The sequence below is a fragment of the Pogona vitticeps genome, chromosome 1, assembly GCF_051106095.1.
Source record: "Pogona vitticeps strain Pit_001003342236 chromosome 1, PviZW2.1, whole genome shotgun sequence".
In the NCBI taxonomy this organism is placed as follows: domain Eukaryota; kingdom Metazoa; phylum Chordata; class Lepidosauria; order Squamata; family Agamidae; genus Pogona; species Pogona vitticeps.
The window spans coordinates 198,361,954-198,383,093 of record NC_135783.1 but is presented as its reverse complement, the minus strand read 5'-3'; the positions used below and the strand labels follow the sequence as shown (position 1 = coordinate 198,383,093).

The following is a 21,140-nucleotide window of genomic DNA, read 5'->3' as shown; positions in this document are numbered from 1 at the left end:
GTGAAGTAGGAGGGGAAGGGAGGAAGGGAGGGAGGGAGGGAAAAGACTTTCCTCTGTACCTTGTCACTGGGTTCCAGTTTCTGTCCTTTCAAGAACCATTCCACGACAATTCCCTCATAGGAGAGCTCACATTCAAAGGTGGCTGTTTCCCCAGCTGTCACAGTTACATCCTTGAGAGGTCTCAGCAGACCAATCACACGCGCTTGACGAAAAGAAGAAATCATCCTCAGATTAGCCACTTCCAGTCCTTATGAACTACCATAGTGCCTTCCACCAAGAGGAGGAGAGAGGGTGGATAACTGTACGGAAGCTACCGTACTTCAGTTCCCTAGCACGGTCGGGATCCTTAGGGTTCCCAGTGGGGGAAGGCTGGCCACTGGAGATTCCCTGTTCCCTGAGCCTGTACCTTCTAAATGAAAAGATCAGCAAGAAAGTGACTCTGTCCTCCTGCCAAGCCCTGCATGCCTCTGGCTAGATAAGGAATGTGCCTTCCAAAATAGCAAGGCCTACAATTGGACTGGGGGACAAGTGGTCACCAAGAGTGTAGGGTATCGCTGTCTATCAAGCTACTAGCACTTTCCACAGCTGTCAGCATGGTGTTATCGCTCAGATCTTAAACCTGAAATGGCAAGTGCAGCAAATAGTTCGCCTGAACTAATTCCAATTTCAGAACCTTTGATTATGTAAGGGCATCTTCCAATTATTCTTGCTATTGCCTTTTCCCCCTTCTTCCCCCAACCAACCAACCATCTACTGGTAATCAACAAATGAAAACCCTTTGCATAAACCACTACTTTTTTTACCCCATGATCTAAAAGAAACATGAAAAATTATTTTAGAATTTTAAATTTAAGCTCAGAGTAGACTTCTGTCTAGATGGGTGGGGTATAAATGTAATTAATTAATTAAATTTTTTTTTTAAAAAATCTGCTTTATACAGTGGCAGAGCGATATCAATGTGCTAGAAAATATCCACAACTCCATGGTTATCTCACTGGCCTCCCTCCTTATTCACCTTCCAATTTCTAGGACTACAGTGGATGATGTAGAATACTATGACACAGATCTTTTAAAATGTATAGTTTTTAAAAAAATGTTTTAAATGGGTATACTTTTAACTTGTTTAACTAATTGTTGATTTCAAATATTTGCATGCTGCCTTGGATCAGCAACTAGGGGACAAAGCTGGGACAAAAATCAAATGAATGAATGAATGAATGAATGAATGAACGAACGAACGAACGAACGAACGAACGAACGAATGAATGAATGAATGAATGAATGAATGAATCGGTTGGGTTCAAGCACTGATGTAAATATTAATTGTCTTATAGGTACATTGGCAGGATGCTTACGTTTCACTCGAAGATGAGCACTTGATTTGGCATTGGCTGCCTGGAAGTCTACAGGACCAGCCTGGTCCAAGCGCACATTGTAGAGTACAGCACAGTGCCTTTTACCTTCTTCTTTAATCTCACAGTCCTTTCAGGAACAAAGAGAAGAAAACATTGTATAATGCTTGATCGACAATGATAGTTCTCAAATATTTTGGGATGAGGAGCTCACTGATACCACTCAGAATTGCTATTGTGCAATCACATCACCTTGGGGCATGAATACTATAACAGGAACATTCTCAGGAAAAAAAGGTGTACAGAATGTTTGCCATTTCTTACTTCTATTGGGTCATGCTTCATGGCGGTGTGATTGGAAGGCAAGCTGTACAACTGATCTTTCTCTCCGTCCCCCCAATTTACTCTGTTTTTTTCACTGCCCTGAAAACTACTCCAGAGGGTCAGGAATCCCCTTGAGCAGTATGGGCTGAACTGCAGACAGTTGCTGAAGGAGAGGCAAATTTGGGCCTAGTGCTTTGCAATGATATGTAGAGCTTCCTAGTGCACATACCATCTTTGGAGACCACCCACTGAATTTTAGTCAAACTTTGTTTACAGGCCTAAAATGTTATACTGGCAACACCAGTGACATTCCTCATCAGTTTTGATCACTACCTGAGCTGATGCCCATACACTGTTTGGAGATTTTTTTTTTCACTAGCTTTGGACTCTTTCATTTCCCTATGGTTACTACAAACTCGTTGGTTGTAGTTGTTAGCTCCTGAAGTCTCAGATCATATTAAATGAAACTAAGATATTTCATTGAAAATTGTAGACTCCACTATGATTCCAGAACCACTCTGCCATCTTTACATTACTGCTAAGTATCTTTCCCATTCAGAAAAATGATTATTTTCTCTTGCACTATATATTTTCAATCACCCCACCTAGCCTAATGCCCGGGTCTAAAGAAGCCAGAATGACTGCAGTTTGAAATACCATCTCAATAACTTGTTTTTGATTTTTAAAAAAACCTTTCCCCACCACCACAGACTTAGTGTCATCCTCACTGTATTTTAAAAATTATTATTTTTAAATGGAATGATACACAATACTATTTCCATCTCCTTAAATTCCAACTGAAATTTAAGAAGCGGAAATGAAAACATGTTGTTAAAGAAGAGAAGTGAAGAAGCTTGACTGAGGCTGAAAGAGTCTGCCCCCCCTTCTCTCTGCACAGGATGCCAACCATCTGATGTGGGGAGGGCTGGACGCCATCCGCAAACAGAATGTATTCCAACAACCAGATCTGTGAACTGGATCCCAGCTTCTTAAAGAGCACCCCCAGGAGCTCTCTTTCATTACATTCCTTTCTTTTACAAAGAAATGCGACAAATGTTGGGTACTGTTCCTTACAGGGGACTGAGTCAAGGGCTCCCCTTTCAGTTTCCAGTTGCCATGAACATCCTCCTCAGAGATTTCTGTTTCAAAACGAGCCATCTCTGTCTCAAATATTTCCACACTGTAGAGGGGGCGCACAATCAGAATATCGCGCTCTGCAAGGGGAGGAAAAAAGAAGCCCATGAGACCATGTTGTTGGCTTCTAGGACAAAGCCTAGCGAGCAACATTTTACTGCAGAAGAAATGAGAAGGCATCTCCAAGATACGTTTCTTGCCTTTCAGCAGAATGATCCTCACAGGGACCTAAATTTTACTGCAATAAGAACGCATCGGTAAAGAGGAACTTGCCTTCGATATTGAGCTTGGCAGACGTCTGGTCAGTGCCACAGTCACAAGTATATTGGCCAATGTCTTTCTTCAAGGCTTTCTTGAGGATCAGGATTCTCTTTTTGCCATCTGCCTTGATAACAACATTCTTAGACGGAGTCAGTTCTTTCCCATCTTTAAACCATTTTACCGGAGCATTGGCTTTACTAATTTCACATTGTAAAACAACTTCATCTTTCTCCACAGCGGTGTAATCTTGAAGCTTCCCCGTAAAATACGGATCCCCTTCTGCAAGTCAAGGTGAATACGGGACATTCCGAGTTATTATCCATACGCCCCAAAGATTGAGCAACTTACTCAAGTTAGCTTAAATTATGCTTCTCCTTTGTAACGGATGATTTGGAAAGGGTGAGAGCTTTCTGAAAACAAGATTAATAACATGTAGGAAGCAAGTCCTAATTATTCAGGAGGGGGAGGGGAAGAGTTTGAAGAAGTGGCCTACAGTCCACAAAAGTTTATGCCAAATAAAGCCCGCTAGTCTTTAAGATGCCACAAGATTTCTGGTTGGTTTTGCCGACCCAGAATAACATGGCGACCCCACCGATAAAGTTGCTGATTTTGCTTTTAGAAAACTGTCTCAGCTTAGCACTGTAGGAAATGTATTTCTCAGGTGATCCAGAAGCTACATATTTTATATGGCTTTTAAAGAGATTTATACCCCGCCTTTCTGTGCATGCATGTATGTGTGCATATACACACTCACACTTACATATGCACACACATACATGGACAATTCATAAGGCGGCTCACCACAAACCGAAACAAACTCAGACAAAACCACAATCTAAAAAAAAAAATGTTTAAAAGGAACAATGCTGCCGTAAAACAAAAATAAAACAACAGCAACATAAAAGGAAATAACAGCAGACCTATATGGAGACATGAAAACTAGTGTTGCTATCCAAAGACTGAAGAAAATGGAAGAGTATTGCTTGGTTTTTAAGTTGCAAAAAATACATGGGAAAAATGTGGAGAAGGAACACAGGAGGCTGCTTTATACTCAGTCAGACTGTTGGTCCAGCTAGTGAAATATTCCCTCATCTAACTTTCAGCAGGTTCCAAAGAGTCTTTCACAGCCTCAGCTGAAGATGCCACAGAGAGATGTCACAGACAGCCCATACCTTTATGTGAAAGGTATGGGCTGTTGTCATGTTAAAAAACCAAGACACAGAGTGACAACAATATAACAGAGTGCAACACTGATGAGCAGGGAATTCCTGAAAGCTTCCCTGAAAGCAAGGAATCCACCAAAAGATGTCAGAGGCCAGAGGACGGCCACTCTTGAAAAGAGTTCCAAAGAATTGGGGCGGCTACCAAGAAGGCTCTACTCCTTCCTGAGGCTGAGTTAGCTGCTCCAAAAAGAGCAGGACCTCCTTGGAAGATGGGAACAGTTTTCCCAAAGGAGAATGGTATTCATAAGGGTGGAGTTTGAATGTACATCGTGGTGTACTTCTGAGGAGACTGTATCTACGCAGATCCATTACGTCAACCAAACTCAGGTCACACATACCAAGGACGGTAAGTTTTGCTTCACATGATTTGCCCATGGCTTCCACTCTGATTTGAGATGTATCGTCAATATTGAGATCTTTAAATGTCAGCGTATGGAATTTGCCATCATCTTTCATTGAAACAAACTTGCTGGTATGGAGCCGCTGATCGTTCTTATACCAGATGACAGGGATATTATCGTGGGACAACTCTACAGTGAATTCTGCAGTCTCGCGTTCTTTTGCTGTAACATCCTTGAGAGGCGTAATGAATTGCAGCCGAATGCCTAAACCATAAAAGTTTCTCATTAAAGTTAAGACTGTGATGAATAAAATGATACAAATATGAAAACCAAACACACTGTCAGTAGAACCGGGGGTGGGGGTGGGGAGGGAACAAACCTTCAATGATCAGCTTTGCCGTTGTTCGTTTGTCTTCCGCCTCAAACATATATTTAGCTTCATCTTCAAAAGCCACAGTCTTAATAACCAGGGCATGCTTTGTGCCTTCTGGTATGATTTCAAACCTTTCATCTCCTTTGAGCTCCTGGGTTCCTTTCAACCAACGGAAACTCTTGGGTTCCCTTGACACCTCACACTCAAACTTAGCTTCATCCTTCTCAAAGACTTTGACATCACTGAGCGGCGTTATAAAGATGAGAGGCAGTTCTGAAATCAAATCAGGTAACGGAGAGTGTCAGGAACGTACTGCTATCAACTACTCCAGCAAATGGGTTGTTTGCTGGTGGATATTAGGAAAACTTTGCAAGACGGGCTTAGAACTGGCATTTCCTGGAGCCTACCTTTCACTTTCAGATTAGCTGCGCTTTTAGCATTGGCAGCCTGGAAGGACACTTCTCCTGTCATATCCAATTTGCAATTGTAAAGGACCAGGATGTGCTTCTTGCCGTCTTCAATAATTTCACATTCCTGATTATTATTAGGGGGGGAAAAAACAACAAATTTGTCCTAATCACTTATTCTCCTTAACTCATAATGAAGTTTTTTTTTTTTTAAAAAAAAAACCGGTACTATTATTTATTTGTGTCTTTTTTTAAACAGACTTACAGGTGAAGGTGTTAAAGTTTCTCCCTTTAGCTTCCAAATTGCATGGACATCAGGCTCAGAAACCTCAACCTCAAATCGAGCCGTCTCACCAACAAATACTTCCACTCCATACAGAGGACGCTCTATTTTTATTAGTCGAGCTGAAAGTAAAGAGATATATATCTCTCTCTTAGATTCCCTAACTCACTCAATACATGGAAAAGGTTCTGGAAAGATCTTTCTGAAGGAGGACAATCACTTACCCTCAACCTTAAATTCAGAATTTGTCTTGTCAGTTCCACAGTTACATTCATAATTTCCCTTGTCAGCATCGGACACCTTTTTAATTTTTAATATGCGGCGTTTGCCGTCAGTCTTTATGGAAATTTTCTTGGAAGCGGTAAGTTCCTCACCATCCTTATACCACTTCACTGGCACATCTTTGCTAAGTTCACACTCCAGAACGACATCATCTTTCTCGGTAGCAGTATAGTCTTGCAATTTCACAGTGAAATAGGGGTCTGCCTCTATAAGATATGAGTCGGGGTAGGATGTGATTAATATGTTCAAGAGGTTAGTAATTACAAAGAACACATAAAAAGTGTGGATTCCAGTCAAAACATTAAAAAGATTCAAGTACATAAAGGTAAATACAAACAGATCCAAGAAGCAACAGGACAGGACAAAATATTACCTAACACCTTCAGATGTGCCTGTGTGTGCAGGTTTTTGACTACAGCCTTGATTTCAGAGATGTCATCCAGTGTCACTTCTTGTATCTCTAGTTTGTGTTTCTTCCCTTCTGCGGTGATGTGAACAGTTCTCCTTGTATGGAGCTTCTTGTCATTTTTATACCAGGTCACTGGCATACCTTCATGGGATAGTTCGAATTCAAAGTGTGCTGTTTCTCCTTCCTTCACTGTCTGGTCTTTGAGGGGGGAGATGAATTTCAGCCTGACACCTGAAACAGAGGCACGACAGTGAGTGTAACATACTCCCAGCCAATGGAAGTTTCAAAATACTAGTTCCTCTTCTACCTTCTACAACATTCTCCACAGTAACACACTTGCCTTCTACAAAGAGCCTGGCTGTGGTTTTCTTCCCTTCAACTTCAGCGGTGTACTCTCCTTCATCGTCAAACTGAGAATCATTAATGACCAGGATATGTTTCTTTCCATCGGCAATTATGTCAAATTTCTCTCCAACTTTGATGATGTCAGTGCCTTTCGACCACATGACGTTGGCTTCCCTGGTGAGGACACATTCGAACCTTGCTTGCCGCTTCTCTGGAACAGTTACATCTTTCAGAGGCACAGCGAAGTCAAGCTCAATTTCTGCAAATGAAGTTTAAAAATTTAGTTGTTTTTTTAAATCCCCCACAGTTATACAGGGCAAGAAATGTTTGAGCCTCTGTCAGAGACATTGGCAGCAGGAACATCTTACCTTTCACTGTCAGGATAGCTGAAGTAACTGCATTCAATGCCTGGTAGAGAACCTCTCCAGCCTGGTCTAATTTGACTTTGTGTAAGGTCAAGAAGCGTTTTCCACCGTCTGATTTGATTTCACAGGTCTGGGGAAAAATCCAGCATTTTGTAGTCAAGAAAGCGGAATTCTCAACACAACATGTGGTATTATAAAAAAAAAATCTTACAAAGCAGCCTACATAAAGCAATAACAAGGTGTAGTACAGAGGTATATAGTTATGGGCAAGGTGCTTTCACCTTTCCTTCCCTCTCAGCTAAACAAAGTTTGGGGCTTTTCAAAAGCTTCAGTAATTAATACTCTGCAATTCCTAGTACATTTCCACACACATACAACCCCCCTAGAAATATGCTAAAATTCTAGATGTGCTAGAATAATTGGTTATTCCTCCAGCTTTTGATTTTTTAAAACTTCACATTTTTCAAGGTGTTGTTTCTAACTTACGAAGCCCGAAACAGTTTGGGACCTCATTACCTGGCAGAAGGCCAGCTTCAAACAAGAGCTGCCCATCCTACAAGAACATCCCAAGCAGGCTGGCTGAGGAGGCTAACCCCGAGAGAGGCCCGGAGGGAGAAGATGAGAAACCAGGCCTTCTCAGCGGTTGCTCCTTGGCTGTGGAACAACACATCCTGCCCCCCGCAATTCGTCTGGCCCCTTCACTAGCGAAATTTAAAAAGTCATCAAAAACCTTGTTATTTAGGCGGGCACTGCAAATATTATATTTGTCGACTCAGCTGAATGTGCTTAACCTTGATTTGAATAATTCTGCCATTTTAAATGTTTTTATTCAAATGTATTTCAATGTTTTTGATTGTATTCTTTATTCGTATTACATTGTTTTTATTTTTTGTTGTTTTAAATGGTATTTTAGTTGTGTTGTTTGTTCTGAACTGCCCAGAGTGGTCTTCAGTCAGTCGGGTGGTATAAAAATGAAATGAAATGAATGAATGAATAAATGAATGAATGAATGAATAAAGAAATAAATATTTTATAAAAGTTTTTTTTTCTTAGAGCTATGCTAATATTAATTACAAAACACCACAATTTTACATCTCCCTCTAAGACGCTGCTTAGAACCAGAAGCAACTAGCATCACTCAAATGGCACATTTAAATGACTGCACTCTGAAAAGTGGATTCTTACCGGGGAAGGTCGGAGTATTTCGCCTTTTAGTTTCCATTCCCCGGGGATATCGTGTTCAGAAATCTCGGCATCAAAGGTTGCAGTTTCTTTCTCATAAACAGTAACATCTTCGAGAGGCTTAAGCAGCTCAACCTCACGTTCTGCAATTCAAAAGGTCATGACTTAATGATATCTGTGTTGTCAGAGACACCCAGTCTTATAGACTCCAGTACTTTATCAGTATAACAGGCAAAACCACTGGCAAACATATGGTATGAAAGCATACTAACCCCCAAGTGTCAGTTTAGCTGGATATCTACGGCCTTCAACTTCCACTGAATATTCTCCCTCGTCATCTGGGGTCGCATTCTTAATTTTGAGGTAGAGGTGATGTCCATCTTTTAATATTTCTGTTTTGTCATTTGGCTCCATAGGAATCTCTTCGTCGCCTTTGTACCATTTGATATTTGGAGTATCCTTAACAACGTCACAAGTAAAGGTAGCAGTACCCTTTGGTTTCACATGCTGGTCTCTGATAGGCTTTACTAGCCAGTCTTTTATGACCTCTGTAAGATTAAAAAGTAACCATTCTTAAAGTCTTTAAGCTGCAGAAAAAAGAAAAGAGCAACTGTCTTTTCCTTTTTAGATTTTTTTGTTACATTTCATCAGGTCCCATTGTTTCCACGTTTTTCTCTCTTATTTTCCACTTCTTCTTTCTCTTTCCTGTGGCTTTTAGTTCTATGGTTTACTGGACAATATAGGTAAAGGTAAAGGTTCCCCTTGACATTTAGTCCAGTCGTGTCTGACTCTAGGACGCGGTGCTCATCCCCGTTTCCAAGCCGTAGAGCCAGCGTTTGTCCAAAGACAGTTTCTGTGGTCACGTGGACAGCGCGACTAGACACGGAATGCTGTTACCTTCCCACCGAGGTGGTACCTATTTATCTACTTGCATTTGCATGTTTTCAAACTGCTAGGTTGGCAGGAGCTGGGACAATGACAGGCGCTCACTCCGTTGTGTGGATTCGATCTTACGACTGCTGGTCTTCTGACCTTGCAGCACAGGCTTCTGTGGTTTAGCCCACAGCGCCACCACGTCCCTTACTGGGCAATATAGTGCATGCCTAGTTAGAACCCCCACTGATATCAAGTGAACATCTACTAGGTAAGTGCACACAGAACTGCAACTTTACAGAACTGTCCTGTGCATGTCTACCCAGAACAAAGTTCTAATGGTTTAATGGTCATATTCCAAATACAGGTGCACAGAATTTCAACCTTGGACTATAATCTGATACACAAATGAATTCAGTAGACTGTTCTTCTGAGTAGACATTCATAGTTGATACTTGTTTTTGCTGGGATTTTCAGATCTTAATTTTTATTCTTTCTTATTAAACAACTAGGCAAATATTCTAACTGTCCAGGCAGATGTGGGTGACTTGTGTTTATGGTTGACACCCCCTTTCGTTCCAAACTGATCAACAGAGGCCATGTAAATCTGACAGTTTTACTAATTATACTCATCCAAAGAAGGTTTCCCTGGTGGAATCATGAATGCAGATTTATGCTCAATCATGTGGTTAAAAAACAGCCTGTCTTGCCTCTCAAACTGGTACTCTAATTAGTTGTTAGTTAATAGAGACCATTTTGCAAACTGATTCTATAGACTGAGATTCCCCTTCAGTAGGAAGCTGCTGGGAATAAAGCAGTGAGTCTTGCTATAGAATTGTTTTCTATCTGGCTATTAAATGTACACACCAGGAGGGCTTTCATGCAGCCCCACCACCAATGGTCTGTGAAGCAGAATTCTTGAGACAATTTAAATATCAATGCCTTGACCAATTTAACAAAAATTCAGCTTCTCAGAAGAGATTTAGTAAAGATATTGCAAAAGGAACCTACCATTTAAGAAAGAAAGGCTTAAGATCACTTGGTTGAATTTTCATGCAATGAACTACAACTTTATCTCCTTTCCTTCCTAGTCACGCACAGTCTCAAGAGCAACTCAACTTACCAACAACTTTAACAGTCGTTTTGCAGCTGATGTTAGCAATGTCGACAGTTACGGAGTATTCTCCACCGTCAGTGTCATCAGCATCCATGATAGTGACTGCATGCTGCAGACCGATGATACCAATAGCATATTTCCCAGGTTTGTCTTTGATAATTTTCCCGTCTTTTCTCCAGACCACATCTCTCTCTTTGTTCAGCTCACAGCTTAGATAACAGGGTTGCCCTTTGACGACAGTAATTTCTTCTTCTAGGGTCTTCACAAAGCGCACTGGTAATTCTGGTGAAGAGGGAGAAGCAGATGGATTATTCGCACACAATCTAATTGATTATGAACTGCAGCAAGACACTTAAGCAGACACACCAGATCATCTAATGTCAGGGGTTCGTATGTGACTATATGTGTGTGACTATCTTTTGACTTTGAGGATAGCCTCACCCATTTCAGTGGAGGGTCCTGAGGTTTATATATAAAACAAAACTGCTCTAGGTTAAGGAATTTTGGGCGCGCCCCAGGCACCTATGTGTAAAATAAATTGCTGTAGTTGGGCCATGCCCCAAAAATTTAAATTATAAAGCAATTCACACTCCATGCAGTCACTAAACTAACTAGTGGCAGAAGTTGACAAGGAAGGAAGGAAGGAAGGAAGGAAGGAAGGAAGGAAGGAAGGAAGGACTCAGTTATTAATATAGTTAAATAAACATGTATTTCCCCTCTATTGCTACCCCAGTATTGAATTATTGGCTGTAAATATCTCAGAGTGATTTATAAAATATTATACTATGGACGGTGTTATATAAATAAAGAAACAGACAATATAAGAACTATTATATATATATACTAATCAGAGCTTATTCGGAGGAGCCAAGAAATACCTTCAACAACGAGTTTGGCTGTGGAGGTCTTTTCTTTGTTTCCCAGTTTCAGTACACAAGTGTATTCCCCGGCATCCGAGAGCTGGACGTCAATAATGTGGAGCTTCCTGTCTTTCCCATCCGAGAGGAACCTGTATTTAGGGCTCTCGCGGATGTTGCTGCCATCTTTCATCCATGTTGTAATGGCCGTGGAGGGGGAGATGAGGCACTCAAAGATGGCAGAAGAGCCTACAGACTCTGCTTCAGTCATCACTACGTCTTTAATTTCTTTCACAAACTTGAGGGGCACTGCTTTCAGTTGGTAGGTGAAAGGGGGCTCCTCGGGAGGCTTGTCCCCACCACTTCCTGGTCTTAATTTCCTTCTCTCTGCATCGGCGGGTGAAGGTGTCTTTTTGGCTACAAGTCAGATATGGAAAAGTACAAGATTGATATCCAGGTTCATTTTATTCTCACTTTCACAGTTGAAACCAATTGGGAAAGTAACTTGTGGGCAGTCTGACCAAAGTAGCAGTTGCGCAATAAGAGATGCAGGCAAAACAACCATACAATGGAAGAGTAAGATTCGGGGGGATTGACGTGTACATATGGATTCAAATGCTCTTGTTTCATTATTTAGTCGTTAAGCCGTGCCCGACTCTTCGTGACCCCATGGACCAGAGCACGCCAGGCCCTCCTATCTTCCACTGACTCCCGGAGCTGTGTCAAACTCATATTGGTTGCTTCGATGACACTGTCCAACCATCTCATCCTCTGTCGTCAAATGCTCTAGCTAAAACTAAATTAAATTGGCACTTCCTGGCTACTGAATTTAGCCAGAGCATTTGAATCTATATGTACAGGTCAATGCCCCCGAATCTTACTCTTCCAAAGAACCCAAGCCCTGCTTTACTTCAGTCACGCCAATATTGTAGATGAGACCCCTTCAGCATGCATGCCTCCCTCCTTACCTTTAGAAAGCTTGAGAAATCTGTTTTTCAAAGAGGCCTTTATCCTCCCCTTGCAGGGGACCTGCTGGTTTATTGTTTATAGTGGTATATGTTACTTTCATAGCTGTCATCATGGTGTTGGTTTTTTTTTTGTGGGATTTGTTTGGTGTTTTGGTGGGTGTGAAGTGGGACTAGGATATTTGTTGTAAACCACCAGAGTAGCTGCTTTGCCAGTAGATAGGCGGTATATAAATGTAATTAATAAGTAAATACTAACAAGTAAATAAATAAATATTTATATACTAATATTTATTTACTAACAATAAATAAATAAATATTTCTGGGCAGGTGGGAAAACTGTACCAGTGGGACCATGGAAAACTCTGTTGAAGGGGTCATGCCCAGCATCTTGATCTGGGAACAGGAATCTTGTAACACTCTGGAGACTGTGAGATTTCAGAGCTGGTACTCTTGAGAGATTGGACCTCCACCTTTCATGTGTTTTCTCTCTCCAATGTCTATGTAAGACTACAGCACAAGCTGCTAGGCCTTTGCTGGGCAAAGAGGAAATGAATTATCATATTTTTTTCCCTCAACATAAAAGAGTGTCTCAAAACATCAAGAGATGCTGTCGACATTTTTCTAACGGTTTTTCCAGTGTGAAAAAGACGAGGGGCTTCTTTGTCAGTAGCAGCATTCACAAGAAACCTTGTAACTTGGACTTCGATATTGGGCAAAATACAAGGATTGTGCACAAAAAATTGCTTTGCATACTTTTTTTGTAAATTAAAAATTAAAAATTAAAAATCTTAAATGTGAAAAAAGAACAATCCTCTCACTATCTCACCAGCAGGGAGAAAAGTTTCAAAATTTATATTGTTTTGTTTTTCCCTGTATAAATATTGGAATCATTGATTATGACCTTTATTAGATGCTTAAGCATTCATAAAACTGGCCCTATTTTTCTTACCTTTGATTGGACTTCTACCCTTGGCAGGTTCTTTTTCGGGTGTAGCTTTGGGCTCTGACATAGAACAACAACATTAGTATTAGATATGAATCCACATGTAAATTCCATGCATAAAAAAAAGGGGAGGGATTCCACTTCTGTCACCCTAGCACGAGTGTAAGCCACTGTCCTGTTGAGGCCAAAATTCAGGAGCAAATCAAGTTCTCACAGTAAAGAGGGGAATAATCACTCTTAGACCAAGGATTTCTTCACTTTAAATGGCGTTTTCCCACATTTGCTGCAGAAATGCAGAATAAATTACTATGAATCATTTAAAGCAAACAAATGCTTGCTTTATTATTATAATTATTTCTCCTCAGTTGCTGTCGGAACCCCAGAGTATGATCTGCTGCTTGAATTTGGCAGTCGCTGTGTTCCGGGTGCCTTGAAGGACTGCAAAAAGAGCGTTGAGACACCATGGTGGCCTGTGACCAATGAACTGCCCAGAATGGATTTAATTTCTTGTTTCTTTCTTCATGTTTTGTACCTTTGAAAGAACGGCACATGCATCCATATTGCACGCACACGCAACCCCGAGAACTTAGAAGAATTTTTGTATCAATGGTTTTGGACTAAAATTCCATTTCGTTTATTATCTTTTTCCAGTACTGTATGTGTGAAAAGCTGGATAGCTCAATGGCTTAGGTCTCTGGCTGTGGAGCCAGAGGCTGGGGGAGCGATTCCCCACTGGGCCCCCTGGATGGGAGCTGGACTCCACAATCCACAGGGTCTCTTCCAGCCCTGCCGTTCTATGATGCTGAATCTTGCAAGCCCACCTATATGTGTGTGTGTACCTACTTTGACCCTCTGCCCCACTCACCACAATGGACACCATTAGTATTGCTACTGTCTGGGACTTCTCATTTCTGAGAGAAAATGTTATACGGGGGTGGGGGTGGGTAAAAATGCAGGACTTCTGAAAAATTCCATTTTTTCCAGAAAAAAAGGTTTTTCTCATAAAAAACAGAAATTTTCAAAGATTTTACTTCTCTAACAAAAGTGTCTGTGTCTCACATCACAAATCTCAGAATTTCCTGTATAGTATCTCCCTTCTCCCCTCATTCTCCACAGAGAGTAAGAGCTAGCATCTCATTGTTCACTGTTGGTGATTACCTCAGAACTCACAGACCCAGATAACGTCTAGGCACTCCAGAGTCACAAAGGCATGAAATAAGTCTATATAAACATCCTCAAGTATGATCTATATTTCAGCTTCTTCTTTCGGTAGTGATAAAAGAGACAACAGGCAGAAACATATTTTGAGGTTATACTTAGAGATGTGGTGTAGCACGATGAGATGCAATCCCCTCAGGATGCTTTCCTGAGCTGTATGTTGTAAATATTTGTGGTAGTATGAATATTTTTGCATTCTGTCTATCTTAGCAATTGGATGACTTTTGTGTAATTACTTATATAAGTACGTCTGTGGGACAACAATGCAAATAATCCAATGTGTTACAGGATCTGCATTCACTTACCTGCTTTCTTTCCAACCACTGGAGCCGTCACAGGAGCAGCTTCAGGTTTTGGTTCTGCAGCAGGCTTAGGAGATTTTAGGGCTGTGGAAAGAATTAAACCATTATTTTTCTTTTTATCTGTTCACTAATAAAACAGACAACTACACTCTCCAGCATTTATATTGGGGAATAAGCCCCCTTTTCAGGACCAGTGGGATTTACTTCCGAATAAACAAGCTTAGACTTGCATTTTGAACTAGGTTTTAAATATTTTAATATCTCTTTGAAATATTCAGTAATCAGATTTTCGTTCGCCTTAATTTTTCATGGAAAAAGGATGAACTATCAAAAGGACTATTTGCTCAATAGATCTTTAAGTATCAAACTTACATCTGGATAAAATAAAAAGAACCTGTACCAGGACACAGGATCAGAGAAAAAGGTTTGCAAGATTTTCGTTGAGGCTGGTATTTATTTTCTTTAGATTCTACCTTTCTGCTCCCCCTTTCATTCATTCATTCATTCATTCATTCATTCATTCATTCATTCATTCATTCATTCATTCATTCATTCATTCATTCATTCATTCATTCATTCATTAACCAATAAATGAATGAATGAATGAAGACAATTAAAACTTGATGAGTTGAAACATACAATAAATAAAAACAGATCAATAAAAAGAAACAACAGTCTCAGTTCAGTTAAAAGCAAGCTAGATGGCTTTATATTGGCATCATAGAAAAACTATGAAGAGTAATGGATAGCTTTCAGAGGACCTACCTGTAACAGGTTTTGGTTCAGGAAGTGCTGCTGGTTTAGGTTCTGGAACTTTAAACACAAAAATAAGGAACAGATTAATGAAACACTGAGGCAGGAAAGTGCATAAGCAAGAAGTACAAGAATTGTCATGGAGAAAGCCATTACAGCACAGTTCACAGAAGACTACCACTTTTATTTCAATTTTTTGAAAGCTTTGAGGAAGTATAACACAGGCACGCAATTGGCTTGTCCAGAAGAAGCAAAATAAGAGGAGTCTAATGAAGAAGGTGAAATGGCTTGGCATTGGCTTGAAGCAATAAAGAGTAGCTAGAAGAGCAAAAGATGGGAGCATTAGTTTAGCTTGCAGGACAATGTTCAAGATCAGCTGCGGTTTTAGTTGTAGCAGCAAAGGTAAGAATGCCACATCTTTGTACCTTTGGCTGGTTCAGGAACAGGCTTCTCTTTCTCCTCCCTTTTCTTTAAAGGCAAGATCTCAGTTTTCTTCTTCGGAATCTCTGGCACTTGAAGAGATAATTCATTTTATTTGGCAGCTGGATTTAAATGTTTTGATTTCTCTGCTACATTTACACGTTTTAGCACAAAATATATAGCTAGGAGGTTTTTTTTAATTTATAATTTGCCAAGATAACCATACGTGGCAAAGAAGAACAGCTGCCCCACCCCTCCATGTTTCAGAACAAGACAGACAAGAAAGTAAGACAAGCACAGAATATAAACCAAACATAGCCCTCCACGTGACTTCTTTCACATAAAGTAACAATTTGGAAGCAAAGAGGGTGTAAAGTTATGGCACTACAGCTCATATCCCCAGTATTTCAAATACTGTAAATATTAAGATTTTTTGCTGCTTTATTGTAGATCTAATGGATTACTTTAAAAAAAAATACAGGCTGTATGCCATGGTTCAGGGATTGGCATCCAGAAGAGTTGTACGAAAATAAAGAGAAAGTAGATTCTTTTGCTCGTTAACATCACAGGTTTAGATTACACTTCGTACCTTCAGGCTTCTTGATCTTTTCAATAACAGGCTTGGGTTCAACTTTTAAGTCTTTTTCGGGTTTAGCTTCTTCCTCCTCAGGCTTCTTAACGGCTCTTGGAACTTTAGAAAAGAAAGAATTTCTTTTCACGAATTACCCCAAAAACTGACAGCGAATTTTATTCTGAGGATGCTACTTAAAAAAATGCAGGCAAACAGGAGGAATATAAAGTATCCATTTGATAAGTCCCATGTGTCAACAGACCGGAATTTATATCCAGGGTTCCAATATTCCACAGAAGTGGCATTCTAGCTTTTCCTCTTTTACAGGCTGGAGAAAATGTCCACCATGTAAAATTCGCACAGCGTCCATAAACACCTCCTTTTTGAACAAAATCACAGCATAGATTTTATATATCCAGAGGCAAGAAAGCACTGTGAGTCTTTCTCTGTCAGGAGTAACATGGTGAGATCTGGGAGCTTAACATATCTTCTGCAGTTTCTGGTATATCTTTCTACTTATTGCGTTATTGGATTGTTCTTTGATGCTTTTCTAGTTTCTAGCTGAATCAAAGATTTTTTTATCCTCAGTCCACACCGGGGGGGTGGGGGCGGTACCTGCTCGATAGAATGATCTAGGAACTTTTCAACCGAAATCATATATTGAAAGCTACACCAAGCTAAAGTGCTGTAACAGCCTTCAGTCCTGCTAAAATAAGTGATCATTTTGGAATATTGTGTTACTAGTTTCCTGTGCCTTTTTTTTGAAAACAACAACAACATGATCAACAACAATACCTTTTTTCAAAACAACTTCTTCCTTTGGTGTCGGAGGTGGTGGAGGAAGCTGTTTCCGTGGTTTCAGTCCAGGTACTTGAAAGGATATTAATTTCACAATGAGACCACTACCAAGATTATACTCCAGATGCAACAGTGCACACCAAAGATTAACAGTCAAGAGGTAATCTAAAGTTACTTCAGAAAAATTAAAATAGGCACTTTTTCTTTCTATCTGAATAATGGCAAAACCGAAAAGTTGCCTGCGTTCTTATTTGTTTGTCAAAAGGAGATTATACAATTACTATTAAAACATGAACTATATTTGTAACAGAAATCTTATTTCTATATTCTATTGTAACATATATTCTTTGGTTCATCACAGCCTTAATGCCATGCTCAATGACTCATTCAGAATAACCAGTTAAAATAAAAGCAGGCTTCAATAAAGACAAAGTTGCATGAGTCAGACACAGACCAACCACATGAAAAAAGAGATGGGACTGCATTGTAAAAAAACTGTGAGCACTCTGGAAAAGCCACGAACAAGATGCATGGATCTGTGGATGGAACACTACACAAGGACAATGTGGAAAGGAAAAGAGCCATTTTGGCATGTAGGTAAGTCAGAAGGCCTTCAAGGTCTGACAATATAACAATTTGTTTCCCTTGCAGTCTACATGCTTAGCAAGGATGGCAACTTCCAACTGTCTTTGAAAACTATGGGCCAAAACACAAGGGACATGGAGCTTTGCAATTAGAAGTGGAACTGATTTAAGCAGTAAAGGAGGTGTGATTATCCTTTTCTTTATAGCTTGGCAAGTTGAAAATTAGCTTTTTCCTGTTTGAAGACTGGTAATTGAGTTTCCACTTTCATGTTGATTGTGTAAACACAACACCTCTGAAAAATTGATCAACACCTCCAATTTCTCCCTGCAGAAGGGGAGCTTGAAGTGTACTGGTGGGCCATCACATTTGTCTCCCCTTTCCTCCATGTGAAATCCTACACAGTACTGAAATCTCATGAGACCCATAGGTTTTATGAGATTATAGGCCTATACAGAGGAGCAGCAATGTGACCCAACTACCTGCCCTATAGTTGTCCACAAGAGTCAAGGAAGAGTTTGTTTTCATGTGATTGCGGCCCGGGTTTTTTTTTTGCTTTGTTTTTGTTTTTTTTTGTGTGTGGGGGGGTTTGCATTGCTTTACTTTGCTTTTTGCCTCCCTCCAAGTATCCACTTCTGCGGCTGCCAGCTTGTTGTGCTAGTATCCGATCGTTACGTTAGGTTTCTCTTATTGATTCAGGTTTGCTCTGTCCTCTGTGGGACACTCTTTACTGCTGCTCCCGGACACCCCTGACAGCTATGTAGGTGAGGGGAAAGAAAACAGGACCCAGCATGATGGGAGAAATCAAGTGGAGATCATCCAAGAGAAGGCGAGTGACCTGCTTGACATGAAATCGATAGTTGGAGGGAAGGTGCAACTGGCTGATCTAACTGGCCTTCCTGCCGATTGGCAGCAGGTTGGTGTCCAAAATTTTGGCATCAGACTGCAAGGCCTAGGACTAGATAATGCTAGTTGACACGTAGCCTACATTCTTCCCCACGAGGATCAATATCTTTTTGGATATACTTTGAGTTAGAGATATGGTACAAATAAAGATTTGGCCTTATTGTATGCCAGTTTTTTTTAGAACCCAGCCTATTCTTTCTGATGCAATGTGCCTCTGTGTCGACAATGTTTTATTACCTCCTGGTTTCTCCTGTTAAATAGCACCAGAAGGGAACCACATCCCAAAGTTACTTCAAAGAGAAATTGCCTCACATCTACATATAAGTGGAGCAGATTTATATTTATAGCAAAAATATTATGCTGGAAAACAGCCAGTTGCAGGAAAAAATATTTGGACTTCGCACTGTGGGATCTAATAAACAGGAGTAATCTTTAGGCTATGCTAGGCCTTATGCTTGCAGACGATCGGAAAACGCACCATTTGAAAAGCCATATGCTATTCCAATAGACCTCCACTAGACCTTTGTAAGGATTTAACCACATTTGACCATTCCATGATGTGTTATCAGATCAGAAGGAATTGTAAATGTCTAAGTATGAAATTCAGAAAATTCAAGAAAAAGTAAAAATGGGAGTGACCTATATTTTGATAATCTGCTGTTGATTTTCATTAGAAAACAGTGCATCACAACTGTTTCTCCTAAAACTTAAGTCCAATCTCCTCTATGCATAAACGCGCTGGTGTTACCGCCATGAGGGACACATGCTCCTTCGAAGACCTTTGAGTCCAGTTCAGAGAACCTTCAAAGTCATAACACGCACTCAGTGGCCTTTGGCCATGTGAACTCAAAGGAGAACCACATAGGCCAATCTTGGTGGATTAAGGATGGGTAAGTACAAATGTTAGACGATAAATCATTCATATAACATTCAGTTAGACTGACATTAATATATTACCAGCGCAATCCTATACACATTGACTCTGAAGAAAGTCCCATTGAGATCTTGGGACTTACTCCTAGACAGATGGCTATATAGGATGGCAGCCTGAAGATCACACTTCTAGAGAGTACTCTTACAGGTCAATTTGCATTAGCTATATAACTGGGGCTTAGTATAGGTGTTAAATACTCTTTTGCTGATGATACCTTTAAATGGAACCTTTTCCTCCTTAACTTCCTCTTTTGGTGGGAAAGGTACACGGGGTTTAGGTTTTTCAGGTATCTTCTTTTCTGGTTCTGGCTCTTTAAATGATAGGGTAGAAGATTCAGTATAAAAGCAATTATATTATCAATCTCCTCTGAAAATATCTAGTACTGTATACAGTTTTTTTTAAAAGAACGGGTCCCACAAATTCCATTTGTAATACTCTTTGTAAAGCCTGTTCAAATACAAACGCTTCAGATGAAAATATCTGATATGCCAAAATTACAAATGATTCCAGAAGAATTGTTAGAAGACTTCCATGTTACTGAAAGGGAAGAGTCCCACAAGGTTTTTTTTTTCATGATAAAGGGAATGTCTGGTAGAGATGAAGACAACACACCACATATACAAGAAAGACACAAGGGTACACATAAATGAGATGGACACATACTTCCAACAAGCACAGATAATTCCTACATGGTCAGATGAAGAGGGGTGGTACAAAAGAAAACCACACATTGTAATCTCACAGTGACATTTTCTATACCTTCTTCTGTGGGAATTATTTCTTCTTTTTCTGGAACAGGAGCAGGTATTAGTTCTTCCGGTTCAATTTCCTCAGTAACTTCGGGCTCTTTAAAGAATATTAATAACGAAGATAAGATTGCCATTTAAAAGAGGGATGGCAAGCGAAATTTGTAGACGTATTACACAAAACAGCTTGGACATTACACCACCATACTCATTCACAGGCAATACACCCATGTTGCAGTTGTAGGCATTGCCTCTGTGTAGGCCTTAGAGATGCAAGAAGGAACAAGAAAGGCAGCTAAGCGGGTTGTGTGTATGCACACCCTCAGCTCTGTTGGAAAAAACAGGACGTAAAAAGGACTGCTCTGTTATGTCTGGATTATACTTCTCTCTATAGCAGAGGTCCCCAACCCCTGGGCTCTGGACTGGTCCCGGTCCGTGGCTTTGGAAGGACTGTGCTTCTGTGACAGATGAATGGAAATCAGGGGGTGAGCGGCAAGCGAAGCTCCACCTCCTGTCAGCGCACTCCTATTAGGTTCTAATGCTGATGATGATCTGACAGGAGGCGGAGCATCCATTACATCTCACCTCCTGCTCCTGCTTGTCGCTCATCTTTCCGGGCACAATGCATGTAATGAGCTCCATTCAAAGCGATCCTCCAACAGCCTACTGCATAACAAGTAACCCTTTCCCCCCAGTCTTTGGGAGAATGGTCTTCAACTAAACTAGTCCCTGGTGTCAAAAAGGTTGGGAACCACTGATCTATAGTATTCACAGTGTTTTTCAAAAGATTGCGCGGTCATATAGAACCGTGATTTGGAATTTAGTACATGTACGAGAATTCTTATCCTTCCAAATACCCCCCCCCCCAAAA

At 40.4% G+C, this 21,140-nt stretch overlaps 1 protein-coding gene across 1 annotated transcript in view; it reads right to left on the bottom strand.

The window, feature by feature from the left end:
• Positions 1–21,140, bottom strand: part of LOC110084610 (titin) — a 299,695-nt gene that overhangs the window by 108,532 nt on the left and 170,023 nt on the right. The window contains exons 168-191 of the mRNA XM_078386905.1: positions 20,283–20,369; positions 19,738–19,833; positions 17,099–17,173; positions 16,322–16,423; positions 15,738–15,824; positions 15,325–15,372; positions 14,563–14,643; positions 13,046–13,099; positions 11,150–11,545; positions 10,278–10,553; positions 8,554–8,829; positions 8,285–8,424; positions 7,103–7,229; positions 6,730–6,993; positions 6,354–6,620; positions 5,923–6,186; positions 5,681–5,820; positions 5,416–5,542; positions 5,015–5,281; positions 4,633–4,899; positions 3,084–3,350; positions 2,751–2,890; positions 1,356–1,482; positions 60–202 (exon numbers count right to left, since the gene is read on the bottom strand). Coding sequence (XP_078243031.1) covers positions 60–202; positions 1,356–1,482; positions 2,751–2,890; positions 3,084–3,350; positions 4,633–4,899; positions 5,015–5,281; positions 5,416–5,542; positions 5,681–5,820; positions 5,923–6,186; positions 6,354–6,620; positions 6,730–6,993; positions 7,103–7,229; positions 8,285–8,424; positions 8,554–8,829; positions 10,278–10,553; positions 11,150–11,545; positions 13,046–13,099; positions 14,563–14,643; positions 15,325–15,372; positions 15,738–15,824; positions 16,322–16,423; positions 17,099–17,173; positions 19,738–19,833; positions 20,283–20,369 — 4,118 coding nt within the window. The remainder of the gene's footprint in view (positions 1–59; positions 203–1,355; positions 1,483–2,750; positions 2,891–3,083; positions 3,351–4,632; positions 4,900–5,014; positions 5,282–5,415; positions 5,543–5,680; positions 5,821–5,922; positions 6,187–6,353; positions 6,621–6,729; positions 6,994–7,102; positions 7,230–8,284; positions 8,425–8,553; positions 8,830–10,277; positions 10,554–11,149; positions 11,546–13,045; positions 13,100–14,562; positions 14,644–15,324; positions 15,373–15,737; positions 15,825–16,321; positions 16,424–17,098; positions 17,174–19,737; positions 19,834–20,282; positions 20,370–21,140) is intronic.